We start from the raw sequence: 21,773 nt of genomic DNA on the forward strand, positions 1-21,773 counted from the left end.
TATGTTGAAAAAGTAACTCATAAAATTCAATCATATGAATGTACCACCAACTTCTCCATATGAAAGTAAGAAAATTATAGTCTCTCAGAAATCAAAGCTCATCTGGGTTTCATGGTGTTTCCAATAGAGTACTGAAGATTTGTTCCCATTTAATAAACCCAGTCTTATCTGAAACATGTAATGCATCACAGACTCAAGGAATTTTTCCAGAGAGACTGAATATGTCATTGTTAAACTCTTCTTTAAGAATGGTGATAAAAGAGGTGTCAATAGCTACTGACCTGTTTCACTGCTGACATCATTTTCCAAACTTTTTGATAAGGTGATGTATTCTAGGATAGTAATTCACCTTAGCAACAATAATATCCCCAGTAAATCACAATTTGGGTTTCAGAATGCCATTTACATGTTCCGTCACCAGATTTTACAAGCAATAAATAATACTATAGTGCCGGTTGATATTTTCTGCAAACACAGTAGTGCCGGTTGGTATTTTCTGCAAACTATCTATGGCATTTGACTGTGTGAGTTACAATATTGTCCTAGATAAATTGAAGTTTTATAGGATTGATACTATAGCCAACCAATGGATGCTCTCATATCTAACCAAAGAATGCAGGAAGTTGTTCTCAGTAATTCAACCAATATAGTCTGGGAACATAATTCTGACTGGAGAGAAATAAAGTATGATGTATGGGATTCCCCAAGGCACAGTCTTAGGTCCACTATAGTTCTTCACATAAGTAAATGATCTTCTATCTAATATACAACAAGCAGAATTAATCCACGCATACATACAGAAACAGAAGACATGGTAAACATAGCTCTTAAAAGTATCATTGACTCGTTTTCTGCAAATAGTCTCACCCTCAATTTTAAAAAGAAACAACATATTCAGTTCTGCACATCTAGGGGTACTACACCAATGATAAGTGTAACACATGGCAAGCAAATAACAATAGAGTGGAAACATTGAAATTCATAGGTATCCATACTAATAGGAATTTAAATTGGAATAAGCACATTTTGGAACTCCTAAAACAAGTTAGTTCAGCCACACTTACACTTAGAATCAAAGCAAATCTTGGGAAGAGAAAAATCAGTAAGCTGATATATTTTGCATATTTTCATTCAGTAATGTCATATGGAATAATGTGTTGAGGTAACTCATCTTTAAGAAAGAAAGCCTCCATTGTGCAAAAATGTGCTGTAGGAATAATATTTGGTGCTTGCCCGTGATCATCTTGGACAAATCTGTTCAAGGAGTTCGGCATACTGACTACTGCTTCACAGTATAATTATTCCCTCATGAAGTTTGTTGTAAATAATCCATTACAGTTCAAAAGGAACACTGATGTACATAATTACAATACCAGAAGGAAAAACAACATCCATTATTCCACATTAAAGTTGTCTTCAGTGTAAAAAGAGGTGCACAATGCCGCATTAACTAGATTTGATAATTTACCCATTGATATGAAATGTCTAACAGAAAGCAAAGTAAAATTTGAAAACAGACAGAGAAAGTTTCTCCTGGAGAACTCTTTCTATTCTGTAGGAGAATTTCTATTACTGTAATGAGTAAAAGATGGTGGGTAGGATTACCAACTCACACCATCTTTATATCTTTTTCCCTTTAAAAAAACCTTTAAATGTTCAGAATGTAACAATATGTACAAATTACTTTGCAACATGGATGTAAAATGACTCAGTCCACATTATTATAATATGTTGTGCAAAATGAACCATGGAACATGAAAGTAACTAACTAGTATACATCTATGTACTGTGATTCTAAAAGTAGATATTACATACCAGTATTACAGCAGATTAGTCTCAGGCAAACATATATTTCTTATTTTTTAAGTCATTTTAAATGGAGCACTTAACTTTTGCCATTCTTTCTTTTGGTAACAATGAATATCTTACATATTTTATATATTACTTGATTTTTTATTAGGACCATTGTCAGAAAGAAAATGTATTTTACTGTAGCAGAAGTGAGTAAATTGCTATGCATTATGGAGAAACTATTACTTACACTGTTAACATGAAGTAATTTATTCTGATGCCATTCATTTACTTGTTTTTAGACTTTCAAATACAAAAAACAGATGTAATACTAAAGGACTGGCCTCTGAAGGAGAGAGATGATGTTGATGAATCAGAAGAAAGGAAGTATATTGGTGAAGAAAAAGTTGTTGAAGAAGAAAGACGAACAGTTGCTCAGCTGAAAGAAATATTTGCTCAAGATAAGCGTGATCGGCAGTATGAAAGACAGCCAATAGTTATATCAGATGAAGAGGCAATGAAGAGGCACACATCAGTAATTACTGAAAGTGATTCACCTATACCTCCATCAAAAACTGAAGATGACACGTCACGGCTGTCAACCTCCACTTTTGAGGATAGCACAATGGAAGATGAAATGTCACAGAAGCAAGTGTCCTCTCCTGAACAGTTGCCAGAGGAAGCCGTTCCTATTAAAGTTACACTAAAAGAGGATCAGAGACGAGATTCCGAACTTTTTCAGGGTGTTAGTGAAGGGCTGGTCAGACTGGATGATTCCTACAAGGTGATTCCAACTGGAGAAGGTAAGAATTTTTTGTCTCAATGTATTAACAATGTTACATTTCTAAGCATGGTATCATAACTTTTTCTGCTTCCAATTTTCTTTTTATTTCCTTTATTAGAAGAAGGTCTAAGAAATATCTAGCACTGACAGTTTGCCTAAGTGCACTTTGGCTGTCACTGTCACATGTTCTTCTGCCACATGTAGTGTAATAATTGCCAAAAGGTATAGTTCTGTTGCATGAAAAGAACTGGTTTTATGGCACATTAAATTAATTGTGAAGCTGCCCTTTTTAATTAATATGAGCCCAAAAACTCTTTTCTGTGTTGTTAATATAGAAGCTTGGTCTCATTTACATTTATGCTAAAAGATGTTCAAGAATATTTTCAATATGTACTTGCACAAAATAACAGAGTAGACCCTAATATCTTTTAACAATTGTGAAGGCTCACACTGAAAATAATTTTGGTTTGGTAAGACTTTTATGAGACCTTACTTATGTGGACTGACATCTCTTGTTAATATCTAGAACCTGCTGCATTATTATGTCAGAAAACTCTAAAAACAAAAGCTGAAATTACTGTAAATAAATATTTATTACAATCATTTATTTGGCCAATGAGATCATACTTTTTTGGCTGGATTTTCATGTTGTGTTTGCACAAGCTCATTATAAAGAAATGAACTCAGATGGTTATCAGGCATCATACTACACAGTACGTCATATGTTTATTGTTCTAATGTCAAGGATATAGGGCATTAGCTATAGTGACCCAAACTCTGTCCCGGTATTAAAAAAAGTATCATTATTGACTACATTTATAATTTTATCTAGCATTTATGTGCAGTGTTTTGTCTTATCTCTGCTTCTATCTAACTATCACTATTAAATATAGGAAAATAATGTATCATTTATGCTGTGCTACCAGTATACTACTGACTGACATGGCTTAAATAGAATGAAACTAGCTGAGTACCCAGTGTTGCCTGGGTATGTACTTATTCCAATTTTCTATTAGTCCATCTCCTCCTTTCCCCTCTCTGTTCACCTCTTCCAACTTCCCCCCTCTCTGTCTGTCTCCTCCTGCCCTTCTCTCTGTCCATCTCCTTGTACCTATCCCTCTGTACACCTGCTTCTCCTCCTCTCTCTGTCCATCTGGTCCTTCCCCATCTGTCCACCTCCTCCTCCCCCTCTAATTCCGTCTCCTCCTCCCCCTCTCTTTGTTCATTTCCTCCATCTGCTTTGTCTACAATCTCTTTGTTCCCTCTCTCCCTAGTTAAGTCCCATAAGATTTCACACACATATGAACATCCTCTCTCCCTTTCAATCCCCCCACTGGCCATCTCCTCTTCCCTTTCTCTGTCCATTTCCCCCTCCCTCTGTGTCTGTTCATTTCTCCTCTCTCCTTTTTCTGTCCATCTGTTCCTCTCCCCCTCTCCCTCCATTTCCCCCTCCCCCCTCCGTGTCTATCTATTCTTGCCCCTTCTATCTGTGTCCACTTCCTCCTTCCGCCTCTCTATTTGTCCACTCCTCCTCACCTCTTCTCTCTCCACATTATAAGCCCCATCCCAATAGGATGCTGATGGCTCTTACCCCCATAGTATTTCTTTCCAGATTGTAATTAATACGGGTACCAAATTTGGTTGAAATTGTTCCATGGGTTTAGAATGAGATTTCTAGTCACATTTTTATCCACATGCGCACACCTCAGACATCTTTCACATGTATTTAAAATATTTCACACATATTTCACCTGTATCTCCAGAAAATTTTGCCCTGCAGTATCATTGTCAAGTAGCTTATCATAAAGAAGTAATAAATTAAAACATCATGCATGATGCAGCAGATTTTCATGTATCTTAGTGTTTATGATCTCAGATCCCCTGAACTATGTGTCATACAATAATATATTTTTAAAGTATATTTAGCAGTGTATGTGGATACTGTCTGCAAAATTTAAACACCATGCATGATGAGGCAGTTTTTCACACATCTCAGTGTTTGTGGTATATATCTCCTGAACTCTGGGTTTTACACTGATACAATTTTGATGGTACATTCAGAGGTATATTTGAATACTGTCTGCAAAATTTTTCACAATTACAGTTAGGAATAAAGAAGTAACAAATTAAAACACCATGCTTCATGCAGCTGATTTACCGCATGAACAGTGAAAATATGATAAGCATTGAACATTTTTCCTTTCATTGATTTGTGGGCATTGCCATCCAGAAAAAGTTTTGTAAAGGTTTAAAATTATGTGTAAAGTTTGTTGCAAGTCACTAACTGTTCTCATTCTCCAGTACTGGATGACTAAAGTATGGGTATTTCACGCATCATGGGCTACACTGCTTTTTCACCCTCACCACCATTCTTTGATAAATAGGTGGTGCTTAACCCCACAGCAATTCTTTTCAGGCCATAAGTGATATGTATACTAAGTTTGGTTGAAATTGGCCCAGATGCTTAGGGGAAGATGTGGAAAATAATACATATATAGGGTGGAGAAAAATTGTCACAAAATTTTAACCCTGGATAGCTGATGCCAGTAGGAACCAAAATTACTAATGTTGTGTAGGTTGACAATGCACCATTCTTAAACTATGGAAACTTGGCATCACACACTCCAATTGGCCATGGGATTGCCCTGTTGCTGTTCAACGATTGACGGGCAGTGCTATGGTTGTCGATTCACACATACAAATGTCCCTCGCCCCATCACTGCCCCAACATGATACACACATTTGTCAAATAGGTCTTTCTGTTTGTCTCCACCTCATGTCAGAGGCATTCAAACATAAGCTTTGAGTGAAAAACACCTGAAAACACTTTATTTTTTCTTTTCCCTGAAAGCAGGGGAGGGGGGTGGGGGGGTGACCCTTTGCTCACAGGTATGAGCACCCTTGGATACAGGCAATTGAGTATTGGCGGAAATATGAATATTTATTTGGAAACAGTCTTCAGAACTTACCACTGTGCACAATACACCGTCTCGATCTAGGTATCTTCTTATGAATATTATACATATAGTTGGAGAATAATTTTAGGTTCCCATTTGTATTTGTTGATTAAATTGTGACAGTTCCATTTACTTTATTAATTGTAGGTCTCACCATATTTTACTGCAAAAACAAGTCACAGTGTTTTTATGGTTGGCAGTATGCTGTTTCACACCTGTCAGTTATACTGTCCCATTCAGGAAGATGAAGCTAACTTCCAAGTCTGTAGACATAAATCCATCCTACTGACACAAATAAGCTTAAACATTTTTCACACTATTCTAAGACAATTTATGACATTATATATAAATTAGAAATAACATTCAGTATATAAAAGTGGAAACAGTTCTCTTTAAATAGATCCCATAAGTTCCATTGATGATATTGAGTTCAGAAGAAACTTTGAATTTATAAAAACTTTAAGAAGACATATCTTCTATTTGCAGTGCTGTATCAAAGGAGTTCTTTGTGCTATTACTATGACCAGTTGCAGTAGCTTAACATATCGCTTCTGCCTTGGTAGCCATTTGTTGGTAAGCAGAAGTGGTAGTTCAAACTTTCCTAGAAACAATGTAATGGGTAGCACATCACTGAGATACTCGTTTGGATTTTATGTAGCATGATGCTTTCTGTAACTTTCTTCCATGTATGTAGATGGTACACTTGAAATATTTATCCTTCACTTTCTCATTATAGTTGACTGGACTGGTGATAAATTACAATAATTAAACTTTTTCATATTTATTATTTACGTACTGCCTCACATTCTGAGTTTTAGGTTATCAGTCTATCACTAAGAAGAGTAGGAGGCAAATTTTCAGTAACACCAAATATATTTTTCAAAATGATTATGGCTAACAATTGCACATCTCTTCAGAGTCATTAGATCATTTTTACTAAGTCTTTACTGACAGCTGAAAATGTTCTTTGTGAGTTCAAAAACTCATGTGCAGCAGAGAGAGTGCTCAAGAACATTTGAACATACTGCAATTAAACAGGCAATAAAGATTTTTTTAACACAGTGTTTATAACTTTATCATCACAAACATACTCTTGGATCTGAATTTTGACTGTATTGTCAGAAGTGCCTCTGCAAGTTGAGGCACTTACTCTTCTGTTTACCACTTCCCTGTGACTGATTTATTAGAGCTGAGTAATATCTGTTTGAGCACTGACATTTCAGTGGTCTCTTCTTGCCAAACAGGATTTTAAGATTGTAAAGGTTATGTTACCATTTTAAAATACTCATTTCTCTTTTGTGACTTGGCTGATCATAAAGATGAAGCTAAATTTTATCAGCTTAGGTTGTTTAAAAAATGAGAAATGGTATCCCATTAGCCTATCTGTCGAGAACAAAACTTCCACACTTCACTGTGTAGAGCAGTGCGAACTGCAGATGCATAAAATTCCAAGGATAACTTTATCTGGTTGTATGATACACACCAGTCTTTGTTCCATAGTTTCCAAACTGTGGCAACAGTCTATTTAATGACAAATGCAGAATGTCCAGTGAGTGTCTTTGATGAACAGTCTTTTATAACAGCTGGAGAAATTTCTTCAAAGATCTGAACTACTGTCAGCCTTTAAGACAAATGGTGCCAATGTGTTCTTTCACTGGGACACTTGAGAAAAGGCTGCTAACAATAAGCCTAATTAGCTTTGTATTTGTAAAAACATCATTAACCTCTAATGTATCAACAAAATTCATAAAAAAACTGAGCTTTCCTCAATCTGAAGTTTGTCTTTAACAACAAAATATTTTACTAGGCATGGTTATATTTGGGGTGGTACACTCTTGCCTTTCTCCAATCTTTGAACTGACTTATTCAGTCAGTTATAATGGAGCACACTGCTTAACTTGGGCTCCAAACCATGGAAGACCTTGGCATTTTTACATTAACAAATATTTACCAAATTGAAAGAAGGAATAAGTGACAGAAAACCCTAGGAGAAACCAAGAATTGAATCCTGAATCAACTAACTTACAGAAAATAATCATCCCATCATTCATTAATTCTCCTATTGAGTAGTAGCATTTTTCAAGTCTCTAATAATGGATATTTATGTACACTTTTTTGTAAAATCAATAAATTCTAAACTCATCAGAATGTCTGTGCATGACACAAGTGACAATAGTATTACTGCACATAACAAAAAGATTTAAAATAAACAATTTGGCCACTACAATACCTGTGGTCAACAGATCTGTATCCAAAATACTGTGAGTATTTCTGATACTGACATTCAGACCTGAAACAATCCATGAAGTGGATACTACAGCAGAATAATAAAATGATGAAAACACTATCTGAAGTGTATTTTATGAGAGAAAAGTTTTCAAAGATATTGGTGTAGTGGTTTAAGAGAAAATAATTTTCTGTGCACAAAGCTTCACCATGTACATTCAAGCTGAAATTGGTTGCTCCTCCTGCATCACATATTACAAGGCAACCACTACTATGAATTACAAGAAAGCATGCAGATGCTCTATTTTCAATCCCACATCTGTGAATGAGTCCTCTACTATTATTGCAACAATGGGAATTTCGGTTTCTACAAATCTCATGACCACTTCCTCCACTTTAGTTACGTGTAAAGAACCATAACTAACTATGTCATAACATAAAACCACTTGTGTCAGAACCATGTAATCAGAATGTCATTATTGGACACACACAAAAAAATCTCCTTCCCCAGTCACTCCTCAAGATAAATGGAATTCTCACTGTAGCAAACTTCATTCTTGCACCAGCACTTTCAGATCCATCCAACCGGGCAACAGCATTTTACTCTCCAATATATCAGTATTACTTATGCCAAATACTTTCTTAAACACTATTAATAAAGTTTCAGTAAATGACTATTTGCAATGGGGAGAATGAAAAAAAGCAAATGACATGAAATAGTGTATATTTTGTAGAATACAATATATACAAAATTATATCTCCCTATATAACAATAAAATCATAATGCACGTTTAACAGAATCCACCTTTGAGGATAAGCAATTATCATAACACATTTCTAGGTTCTTAACATACAACAGCAGCAATTTCATCCAACCAGTTGCATTCATTTGTTATGTAACTAAATATCCGTCTACAGTTAAACAAAGAACTTTTGAGCTTTATGTTAATGAAAAGTCCTTTGAGCATTATAAATAATGTAAGAAGTACAACACACTGAATAGTTGAGGAGCTGAGTCATCAAAAGGCACGTAAACAAGATTGAGAACTTCACTTCAAAAAATTCATTTCTCTGCCTCTCCTTCATAATATTTCATTGAACATAATAATATTTAAGTTATTTCATTGCTAAACAAACTAATACAGTAGTAGAGACTTGAGCTAGACAATTTATAACAAAACAGAGATGATTTTGCTATCTGCAGCTTATGTTTACAGATCAACAAAGATAGAACTTAATATCATACATAGTTTGATGGCTGTTTAATATAACCATAAATAAAAACTAATTTCTTAATGATGAGTCAGGCAATGCAAAATTAAACAGGTGGGGAAAATCATCTATTAGCCCATGTGTATACACCACAACAGCCATTGTTCCATGTCACTTCTGTCCTGTAAAAGAGTTCTGCTGACCACAGTTAGATTACACTGGTGTCAATCTTCTCAGCAGTGCTCAGTAGTGGGTCTGTTTAAATGAAAACAAAACATATGCACTGCTAACCATTAAAACTGCAACATCAGAAAGAATAGAAAATAAATAAATTTTACTTCTTTTGAGTATACAGTATAGCAGGAAGAATACACGATTAAGTAAGTGGGTGTGTTGGCTGCGTACAGTGTGTGAAAGTTTGTACACAGAGCTGTCACCTAAGACAGTGACAATGACCCTAAACTGGCTGGGCACTAATTTGAACTGAGCTCCACTGAGAGATGTGGATACATCACTCCATGCTCCTTCAGGTCTATGACAGATTTTATCAATCATAGTAGCAACCTGGAGGTGGTGTGCCAGTCTCTCAGCAACTCATGTCTAGATGTTTTCAATAGGTGAGAGAGCACGAAAACATACTTATGAGGGGGACTATGAAACACCCTCTGCACTGAGATAGATCATGACACCACGGACAAAATGTAGTCTTGCATTATCTTGCCAGAAGGTAACTTTGTACGGACCTTGAAGATAGGACACAGTCATCAGCCTTAATACCTCAGAAATATGGTGCCTATTGTCTCAATTATTGGCTCTGCAAACCAGGAATGATTGTAGCATGTACCCAGTGGCACCCCTTAATCATACCAGGTACCGGACCCACGTGAGAATGATAAATGCATCTGACAATGTCTCTTCCCTCAGCGCCTCCTCACACAGATACATTAAGTATAATACTGTACACAGAACAGGGACCCATCTGAAAAGATGATGTGATGCCATTTCTGTGGCCAGTGTTCTCATTGGGTGTTCCACATCAGCCAGCTGCTCTATTTATCATGGAAAGTTAGAACTGTGTTAACCGTCTGTGGTGCTCCAGACATAATCACACTGCCTGTGGAGGTATTTGCCTTGTCGCAAATGAGCACATTTCCATACTTGAGGTATGTGACGTGGCTACATACTCCTCCACAGACTATAAACAATGTCTGTTCTCTCAGGTGATAGTCATATGGGGTCGTCGAGATTCTGCATAGTTGTGCATGGCTCTCCTGAACACGTCACACTTCCCTGATGCACTACCGATCATTTGTCATCCACGACAATGTACAGGGTTCTATTACTTAAGAAGTCTTCAACTCATTCACATATCAGGAATTGTATTCCATATGCTCAGATCTTCATCAACAGTCTGCAGTGGTGCATTCTATCAAACATTTTCCAGACATGTAAGAATATGGAATCTGCCTGTTGCATGGTTCGCAGGGTATTGTGCGAGCAAATTACAAGCTGAGCACTGCACAGGTGATGCTTTCTAAGTCCCTACCAATTTGTGTACAGTAGCTTTTCTGTCTCAAGAAAATTTATTTTATTTGAACTGAGAATATTCTCATGAATTCTGCAGTAAAGCAGCGTTAAGGATAAAGGTCTGTAGTTTCGTGGGTCGTGTCTTTTACACTTCTAATGTGAAGGAGTTCCCTGCAGTTTTTTTCCAGTTGCTTGGTACTTTCTCGTGGATGGAAGAGTTGTGATAAATGCAATTTAAGTAATGTTCCAATGCTGAAGACTACTCTCTGTAAAACCAAATTGGGATTCCATGTAGACAAGGTGACTTATTAGTTTTGAACTCCTTCAGTTGCTGCTCAACACCAGGAATGACTATTTCTATGTCCTTCATGTAGGGGTCTGGTGGTGCAGCAGTCTAATGAAGGTATTTCCATACTATCATCCTTTGTGGACAATTTTTAAATGTGAAATTTAAAACTTAAGCTTTCCTTTTAGGGTCTTCTACTGCCACACCAAAACATTTGATGAGTGACTTGGTAGATGCCTTTGACCCACTATCTCATTTTACATACAACCAGAATTTTCTCAGGTTCTTGACAGGATCTTTCACTAAGATATGATGGTGGAAGCTGTTGTGTGCTTTCTGCATCAATATTGTTATAGCTGCATGAATTTCTACTAACTTTTGCCTGTTAACATTTCTGCATTCTTTTTTGAACTGGGAATGCAACAGTCTCACTTCCACAGCTGCTTCCAAATTTTGTTATACTGTAGATTCTTCTATAATTGGCTGGATAAATCACTTCAAAGGGTGGCAGAAAGCAATAGCAGATCAATCTCACACAAACTCACACACACATAATTCAAGTAACTTAAAGCATAAATATTTGAACCACATATGTCAATGAATGAAATAAATAATGATTTTTTTCTTCTACATACTAGATACCTTGTGATAGCAGTTCTTGCATTTTCTTTTTTCAGATTTCTTTAATTTTTATTGCTGTAAAAATTTTCACACTGAGAAGAAGTAGTGATCCAATAAGAAGTGCTTAGTGTTTCTGTTAGAACTTCTAGTTTAACAAGTATATTTAGGAACGACACTACAACACATATATGTCACAGAGTAAGTTAACATGTGTACACGTTAGCGTTCAGATAAGCACTGAGTCTCAGTCTAGCGGCCGCTGCTTGGCTGGCCGCTTAGGTGGCGCCGCTGCTGCATGGCTGGCAGGCAGACAGCGCCGCACGTAGAGGACGTGCGTAATTGCGCGGCGGCACTTTAAATGATCGGTGAGTCACAACACTTTTCCCCCCTTTGAAATTGTTGCACTGGTCTTGATGGATGTGTCCTGGAGATGGCTGACGTCCATAGGCGTTGTGTGACTCGACGTAAAGTCTCGAGGAGGAGGCTTCCCGTACGGACGGAAGTGTCCCCGATGATAACGGGTCGAGATGACAGGAGACGTAGGGGTCGAATCTGCTGGGGCCCCACGCACCAATCTGCCCGTTGCGACAAGTCCAGTTGATATGACAGGAGACATGGGCGATGCGTCAGCGTCTGTTGGAGGAGGAGGCGAGCAGATGTACTCTGACACTGGTTGGTCCTCCGGTTCCCGCATGGGCACGTCGTCTGGTGGCATCCGTTCTGGTGCTGGCATCGCGATGACGGGTAGAGGGCGGCATTGTGAGTATGGAGATGTGCCAAGATCCCGAGCATCAGGGAGAGTCAAGGGTGGTGTGGCGGCATTCGGAACAGGTGTTGTTGGCACCCGAGGCCGAAGCTGGTCCGAATGACGCACTGCAACACCTGTGTCCGTCTGGATTTCATACAGGTGTCTGCCACGGTGTCTTAAGATGCGGCCCGGGCTCCATTTTGGCCGCCTGCCATATCCCCGTACCCAGACGAGGTCGTCGGCGGTGAACCGGCCAAGTGACGGCACCCGCGGCCGGGAGGTGGGAGGCCGCAGAAGATGAAGTAGAGTGCGGGGCTGTCGGCCATGTAAGAGCTCAGCCGGGCTGTGATCGCCCATGGGGGTGAAACGGTAAGACGCCAGGAACTGGAGAAGCGCCTCATCAGCAGCAGAAGAAGTCAGAAGTTTCCGCATTTGAGCCTTAAACGTGCGGACCAGTCGTTCAGCCTCACCGTTGGATTGTGGATGGAACGGCGGGGCCGTGACATGCGTAACACCGTGACGAGCACAAAAATCCGCAAAGTCAGAAGAGGCAAATTGCGGACCATTATCAGTAACAAGAGTAGAGGGGAGGCCTTCCAAAGAAAAAATGCGGGCGAGAGCACTGGTGGTTGCCGCGGTGGTAGGTGACATGCAACGGACAATGAAAGGAAAGTTAGAGTAGGCGTCAATTACGAGGAGCCAATAAGTACCTAAAAAGGGTCCCGCAAAATCAGCATGAATGCGCTCCCAGGGCTTCTCAGGTGAAGGCCACGGTGACAAAGATGACTTCAGGGCAGCGGCCTGTGACGCACAAGGGCCGCAGGCAGCGACCATGTGTACGATTTCAGAGTCGATGCCAGGCCAGTACACATGACGGCGCGCCAGAGATTTGGTGCGCGACACACCCCAGTGCCCCTGGTGAAGGAGGCGCAAGACCGAAGCACGCAAAGACGCGGGGACCACAACACGCGGCGAAACATTGTCAGTGGAGAGGAGGATAACACCATCCCTAGCCGTGAGGCGGTAGCGCAAAGGGTAGTAGCTCCGCAACGGATCAGAAGTCTTAGCGGATGGGCGATCAGGCCAACCCGTCTGAATACAGCGTAAAACCCGGGAGAGGGTAGGGTCAGAACCCGTAGCAGCCACCAGCCTGTCCCCAGTGATGGGGAACCCGTCCACAACCCGCTGCTCGGCAACATCCAGGTGGAAACACAAAAGTTCGTCCCTATCGAATGCCTGATCAGGGCCCATGTGGAGGCGAGACAAAGCATCAGCATTCGCATGTTGAGCCGTTGGCCGGAAATGAATCTCATAGTTGAAACGGGACAAGTAAAGAGCCCAACGCTGGAGGCAGTGTGCAGCCTTGTCGGGAAGTGACGTTGATGGGTGAAACAAGGAAACAAGTGGTTTATGATCCGTAACAAGATGAAATTTTGTGCCATAGAGAAAAACACCAAACTTATGAAGAGCATAAATGATGGCCAAAGCTTCTTTCTCAATCTGAGAATACTTTTGTTGGGCATCCGTGAGCGTTTTGGAGGCATAAGCAATGGGTTGTTCCGAACCGTCAGAAAAACGGTGCGCAAGGACTGCCCCAACCCCGTATTGAGAGGCGTCTGTTGCAAGGACAAGATGTTGGCCAGGTCGATAAGTAGCTAGGCACGGGGCCTGTATCAGCATAGTCTTCAATTTCTGGAAAGCCGCGTCACATGACGCGGACCAGTGAAAAGGCACGTTTTTATGCAACAGGCGATGCAATGGCTGAGCCACCGACGCTGCAGACGGTAAAAACTTGTGATAGTATGCTATTTTCCCCAAGAAGGCCTGCAGTTCCTTAACAGACGTAGGGCGAGGAAGGGCATCGATCGCAGCGACAGTTTGTTGAAGCGGACGAATACCATCCCGAGAGAGTTGAAACCCCAAGTACGTGATAGATGCCTGAAAAAATTGTGATTTCTGAAGGTTACACTTAAGACCTGCAGTCTGTAAGACAGTAAAAAGTGTGTGGAGATTTTGAAGATGTTCGTCAGTGGTGGAGCCCGTGACAACAATGTTGTCCATGTAATTGATACACCCAGGGACAGGGAGCAATAATTGTTCCAAGAATCGCTGAAAGAGAGCAGGGGCGCTAGCAACCCCGAATGGCAGGCGTTGGTATTGATAGAGGCCGAAAGGCGTGTTAAGGACCAGAAACTGCCGGGAAGCAGCGTCGAGAGGAAGTTGATGATAAGCTTCTGACAGGTCAATTTTAGAAAAATACTGCCCTCCAGCGAGTTTAGTGAACAGTTCTTCAGGACGGGGCATAGGGTAAGTGTCGATGAGGCATTGAGCATTTACCGTGGCTTTGAAATCGCCACAGAGACGAATAGCACCATTGGGTTTGGCAACTACAACGACAGGAGAGGACCACTCACTGGAAGTGACAGGAAGCAAGACCCCTGAAGTAGTGAGACGATCCAACTCCTGTTTGACCCGATTACGAAGGGCCACAGGAATGGGCCGAGCCCGAAAAAACTTAGGCCGAGCAGTGGGTTTGAGCGTGATATGAGCTTCAAAGTCGTGTGCACGGCCTAACCCAGGAGAAAAAATGGACGAAAAGGTCATCGACAAAGAATCCAGTTTAGCATAAGGAATAGCGTCAGAGACAATATTGACAGAGTCATCTATGGAGAACCCAAAAACGCGGAAGGCATCGAAACCAAAAAGATTTTCTGCGTTGCCCTGGTCGACCACAAATATGGGAACAGTGCGAACGACGGATTTGTAAGATACCTCAGCATTAAACTGTCCCAAGAGAGAAATCTTCTGTTTATTGTACGTCCGTAATTGCCGAGTGACAGGGGACAGGAGTGGAGAACCCAGCTGAAGATACGTCTGAGAATTAATTATAGTGGCGGCAGAACCGGTATCCACTTGCATGCGAACATCTCGACCAAGGATTTGGACAGTGAGGAATAACTTCCCGGAAAGGGAAGAAGTGCAATTGACAGACAACACAGAATCAGAATCAGCGTCATGTTCATGGACGTCATTTATGCGGTCGGATTTACAAACGGAAGACACGTGACCTTTCTTTTTGCAATTGTGACACACAGCCCAACGTTGTGGACAATCCTCGCGTGAATGTTTCGTAAAACACCTTGGACATGAAGGAAGTTGCCGGGGATTTTGCTGCAGTTTCTTAGGGGTTTGTTTACGGCTTGGCCGAGGCTGCGCGTGGGAGCGCACTGCGGCCACGTCGGCCGGCGGGGACGCGCTGCGCGCGTCGTCAACAGCGCACAGAGGTTGTATTTCCCCGACGTCACCCCACGCTTCTATTTGTGCCCCAGCGGCGCGAGAAATTTCAAAAGACTGCGCAATGGAGAGAACTTCATCTAAAGTCGGATTCGCCAACTGAAGGGCACGTTGCCGAACTTCTTTGTCGGGCGCCGACCGGATAATAGCATCCCATACCATGGAATCGGCATAGGATTCTTTGTGAACATCAGTAACAAAGTGACACTTTCGACTGAGGCCGTGAAGTTCAGCAGCCCAAGCGCGATAAGATTGATTGGGTTGTTTGTGACAACGATAAAAGGCAACACGAGAGGCTACCACATGCGTTTGCTTTTGAAAATAGACCGACAGAAGGGAACATTTCAGCAAAGGACAAAGACGCAGGATCCTTCAAAGGGGCCAATTGCGACAACAACCGATACATTTGAGGCGAAATCCAGGAAAGGAACAGAGACTTACATGCTTGTTCGTCCGAGACATAAAATGCCAAGAAGTGCTGTCGAAGACGATTTTCATAATCCGACCAGTCTTCTGCAGTCTCGTCGTAAGGAGGAAAAGGAGGTACAGCCAACGACGAGAACCGGCCCGCATTTGACGCCGCGACGAAATCGCGAATCGCCGCCGTTAGAAGCGTTTGCTGTTCAAGGAGATTTTGCAAGAGTTGCTCGACAGTAGCCATGGAACCCTGTGAGTCAACGGTGAAAAGGAAAAATCCACTACCTCGTCGCCAATTGTTAGAACTTCTAGTTTAACAAGTATATTTAGGAACGACACTACAACACATATATGTCACAGAGTAAGTTAACATGTGTACACGTTACCGTTCAGATAAGCACTGAGTCTCAGTCTAGCGGCCGCTGCTCGGCTGGCCGCTTAGGTGGCGCCGCTGCTGCATGGCTGGCAGGCAGACAGCGCCGCACGTAGAGGACGTGCGTAATTGCGCGGCGGCACTTTAAATGATCGGCGAGTCACAACAGTTTCACTAATCAGTTATAATGAAAGAAAAACTTTTATTTTATGTGGGGGACTATTGTGAATTTCTACAGCACAATTTGTAGTACATTTTTACTTCTCAGACATATGTTCTGGTAGTTTCATTTACCTCAGGTTTTATTTCTACTTTACACTCTTCATTTGTCATGCATCAAAAGAACTGTTCTGGTGCAGTGCCTCTAATTCCACACATTTTAATATTTTCAAACTGTAATTTACAGTCCAAAAAGTTGACAGGCCACTTAAGTCTAACAAAATACCAGTAATGTTTTCTTTTTTATCCAATATGTGTAAAGCTTTTTTTAGAATTTAATAGAAGCGTTAGTCATAGGTTGACATTTGTTGAAGCTATCAATAACAGTTGTGTTTTGTCCAAGAATTTCATTAACCTACACAGTTTTTCATATTATTTCTGAGAAATTTCTGTGCACTTCACTTGGTAACACAATCAGATATATTTTTAAGTGAAAAATCTGCCAGTTTGAGTGTTATCATTAGCTTATTCATATACTGTTTAAATTTTAGCATGCCACCCTAAGTTTGATACAAAGGAATTTTGTATGTAGTATTTTCTTTAGTATTTGGTCATTAATTTCTACTTGTAGTACCATCAGGTTGTTATGTGTTTCAGATTAAATAATATGATCTATTTTGCTTTAAATGTTCGTCTGTTTACTGTGAAACCATTGTGGCTTGTTCAGTTATCATCTGACTGCATCTGGTATGATTGAGTTTGGCCTTTGCATTGAATGCTTCTGTCATCACCAAACATTTCAGTTATTGAACATTCCTTTAAGCTCATAGGAAGATTACTTGCGTACCATATTTATCTTGATTATAAGACGAGGTTTTTTTCCCAAACTCATCATTCAAAAAATACTGCGTCATCTTATATTTGCAGATTAAACTATTGTTGCTGAGGTAAATGTTTTTGCAGTGTTTTCATCTTCCATTTACAGGGGAAGCTTTGGCTATTGAAGTTTCGTACAAATTTATTTTGAAGAGTTCCGAAGAGTAGAGAATAGCAAACAATACGTTTGTTCAAATAGGCTCAAGTCTCAAGATTTCCCAATATGCAGAAGCGCTCGATACAGTATCAATCCTGTTCTGTCAGTCACGTGACATTTGACTCATGGCACTGGTGCAATGGATGGATACATGACAAACTATGAACTAAGCACAACAACAGTCTAATGCTCTGTTTTAAAAAAATTGGCAATTTTGTGAAACACAGGAGGAAACAGAATTAAATTCTATCAACTCACAAACTTCTATTGTATTTGGATAGGTTTTCAATAGTTCTTATAGATGTATGGATGACATATATTTATGCTGCTCTTTAAGTAAAGGTAACATTCAAAGACAAAAGTCTTGTCCCTGTAAAGCAATTACTGATTCTGAATCCTAGTCAGTATTTAATTTGGTCATGGAAAACTAATCAAAATTCGGTTGTTCACCTATTAAGATACTGGGGCAAAACATTAACAGCTTTTAATCAGATTTAGAACAATATGATAACATTCAGATGAAATGAGAAATAAAATTAATCCAGAATTAAATGTTTAACAAATGAAACAAATCACAGTAAGCTGACTGCAATTGTTAGCGCAAGAATAGATTATATTGGAAGACTTTTGTGGAGATAGTACCAACAGACAGCACTAGATCGCGGGATGAGCAAAAGTTCGAGGATTGGACAGAATTGCCATTGCAATTGATTATTTATGTATTAGTTGCTGTTGTTACATTTGAACTGCACCCTAGAAGATATAGACATCTGTGTTTCACTGTTGCTCCAGTACAATGCAGTGGAAGGCATGGAGGGAAAACAGTGACATGAGCTTAGCCGAGAACTATAATGAGTGTGTGGAGGTGAATGGTGAGAGGCAGCAAATTTCATTTTCTGTCAACCATGGAAATGTATATTGCTTAATTGGGCTTTTTGTGAACATCTGCCATTCATTTTTAAACTGCAGTTTGCCTGAATCCATTTGTTCTCGGAATCGAAAGACACTAAAAGTCTAGACTGGGGCCAGTGACAGACTTATGTGTTTTGTGCAGTAATGTTGTTGAAGCTCACCGTGAGATACAACATAAACAAAAGGGCATGTGCCACAGCCAATGAGGCAGCAGTGGGCGTGCAATATGATTTTATAGCAAAAGGTATTGTAACATTCTCACGTCAGTATAGCTGTGTGTTAAAAAGAAGAAAAAAAAAAACCACGTCATATTTGGAAGAACAGCCAAATATTTGTGTTTTCACAGCTTCCCTGTGAGGATGATGATGATGATGCTAATTAAAAATAGTAGTACCACAGATGACAGCCCGCATCTCGTGGTCGTGCGGTAGCGTTCTCGCTTCCCACGCCCGGGTTCCCGGGTTCGATTCCCGGCGGGGTCAGGGATTTTCTCTGCCTCGTGATGGCTGGGTGTTGTGTGATGTCCTTAGGTTAGTTAGGTTTAAGTAGTTCTTAGTTCTAGGGGACTGATGACCATAGCAGTTAAGTCCCATAGTGCTCAGAGCCACTTGAACAGATGACAGGCTAAACGAAAGAGGCACTGAAGATAAAAATTAATTTAAATAATTTCTTTTGTTCATTTTATTTCTCCTTGTATTATCAAAATGTGGACTACCAATAAATGGTATAAGTTTAGAACACGTGTAATGGAAACTTTTTTGGCATATGTACCTTACATCAATAAAAGTATGTAATTTTGATTAGTCAGAATATGTTACAAAATAAATTTTTCTCAAGGATCCTCTTAAAAAACAGAGGGTCATCTTACATTCTGGGTCTTCTAATGCTCAGTTAAATACAGTAAGTAAAAAACTGCAGTGTACCAGATTTTGTGGAACTCCGTATTCTATTTTTTGAAAGATTTCATGATGCCATCAGCTACCATTCTTTTTATTTCAAGTATGATTGTACAATTTTGGCCGTAGGCCATTTTCAAGTATCTGAAATGAAAGCATTATGCATTGGATACATTAGTGACACTTGTGATTTTGATGTAGGAATAAGTCATATCTGTAGATATACTAGGTGGATTATAACTTACTTTATGGTTTTTTTTATGCCATGTATGTCATTGCTCCTATGACTCAATGTTATGCTCATATCCTCCTTATTTTATGTTCCTCATTTCTGATTTTTGTTTTATTCATTTGGTGTGGTTTGTCAATGAGGCTCTCTGCTTTCTGGTGTAAAGGTAAGATTCCATCGATTCAAGAAAGGTACCAATGATGCCACAGCATTTCAGTCTCTCAATTACAGTTTTATGGTGCACACAGTAAAAGGCCCTGCAGACTCATTCTGTATATCACAAGAATACTTTTTCTTCTTCCTCTGTCTGCCAGAGCATTATTTGTGAGATCATCAAAGGAACAGCAGTAATCAAGTTCTGATCATAGAGAAGCTCGAAATTTAGTGCGAATGTCAATGCGAGATGCTTTTAATAGTTTCCACAATGAAATATTGTCTCAAAATATGGTAGAAAACCCAAAGAGATTCTGGTCGTATATAAATTAAACCAGTGGCAAAATACAGTCAATACCGTCACTGCACGATAGCAATGGAAATGTTACCGATGATGGTGCCACTAAAGCAGAGTTATTAAACACAGTTTTCTGTAATTCCTTCAAGAAAGAAGATGAAGTAAATATCCCAGAATTTGAAACCGGACAGTTTTCCGTAATTCTTTCACGAAAGAAGATGAAGTAAATATTCCAGAATTCAAAACCAGAACAGCTGTTAGCATAAGTGACATAAAAGTAGATATCTTAGGTGCTGCAAAACAACTCAAATCATTTAAGAAAGGCAAGTCTTCCAGTCCAGATGGTATACCAATCAGGTACCTTTCAGAGTATGCAGACACAATAGCACCTTTCTTAGCAATCATATACAACCGCTCACTTGATGAAAGGTCTGTTCCTAAAGATTGGAAAGTAGCACAGGTCACACCAATATTCAAGAAAGGAAATAGGAGTAACCCATTGAATTACAGACCCATATCACTGACCTCAATTTGCAGTAGGATTTTGGAGCATATACTATACTTGAAGATTATGAATCACCTTGAAGAAAATGACTTATTGATACATAACCAACACAGATTCAGAAAATATTGTTCTAGTGCAACACAGCTAGCTCTCTATTCCCATGACCTAATGAGTGCTGTCAACAAGGGATCTCAGATCGATTCCATATTCCTAGATTTCCAGAAGGCTCTTGATACCGTTCCTCACAAGCGACTATTAATCAAATTGCATGCATAATGAGTATTGTCTCAGATGTGTGACTGGATTTGTGATTTTCTCTCAAAGAGGTCACAGTACATAGTGATAGATGGTAAATTATTGAGTAGAACAGAAGTGATATCTGGCGTTCCGCACGGTAGTGTCCTAGGCCCTCTGCTGTTCCTGATTTACATAGGTGATAATCTGAGCAGCCCCCTTAGATTGTTTGCAGATGATGCTGTAATTTACCATCTAGTAAAATTATCATACGATCAATTCCAATAACAAAATGATCTAGAGAGAACTTCTGTATGGTGTGAAAAGTGGCAATTGGCACAAAACAAAGACATGGGTACTAAAGGAAATCTGATAAACTTTGGATATAGGATAAATTGCACAAATATGAGGGCTGTGATTCGACTAAATACCTAGGAATTACAATTATGAGCAACTTAAATTGGAAAGACCACATAGATAATATTGTGGGGAAGGCAAAACAAAGACTGCCCTTTGTTGGCAGAACACTTAGAAGATGCGACAAAGCCACTAAAGAGACAGCCTACATTACACCTGTCCATCCTCTGCTGGAATTTTGCTGCATGGTGTGGGATCCTTACCAGGTAGGATTGACGGAGGACATTGAAAAAGTGCAAAGAAGGGCAGCGAGTTGGAGTGGCAGTCACTGAAACAAAGGTGGTTTTCTTTGCAGCGAGATCTATTTACGAAATTCAATCACCAACTTTCTCTTCCGAATGCAAAAATATTTTGTTGACACCCACCTACGTAGGGAGGAATGATCATCATAATAAAATAAGAGAAATCAGAGCTCAAACGGAAAGATTTAGGTGTTCCTTTTTCCCACGCGCCATTCAAGTGTGGAATGGTAGAGAAGTAGTATGAAAATGTTTCGATGAACCCTCTGCCAGGCACTTAAGTGTGAATTGCAGAGTAACCATGTTGATGTAGATGATATGAGTCAGTATTTAGTGTAGATCACTTTCTTCAACAAATTTTGAAAAGATTGATAGGAATAAAGTAGTTCTGTTTCTAGAGGTGATTTTCATATCTCTGTTTTTTAATATGTCTGCAGTTACTTCACATTTAAGTTTATCATT

At 39.7% G+C, this 21,773-nt stretch overlaps 1 protein-coding gene across 1 annotated transcript in view; it reads left to right on the forward strand.

Moving 5' to 3' along the window:
- The window catches only part of LOC126249149 (ankyrin-3-like), a 602,141-nt gene that overhangs the window by 557,587 nt on the left and 22,781 nt on the right, over positions 1-21,773 (forward strand). Inside the window, exon 32 of the mRNA XM_049950803.1 lies at positions 2,094-2,594. Coding sequence (XP_049806760.1) covers positions 2,094-2,594 — 501 coding nt within the window. The remainder of the gene's footprint in view (positions 1-2,093; positions 2,595-21,773) is intronic.

Source organism: Schistocerca nitens, chromosome 3, assembly GCF_023898315.1.
Source record: "Schistocerca nitens isolate TAMUIC-IGC-003100 chromosome 3, iqSchNite1.1, whole genome shotgun sequence".
NCBI lineage: Eukaryota > Metazoa > Arthropoda > Insecta > Orthoptera > Acrididae > Schistocerca > Schistocerca nitens.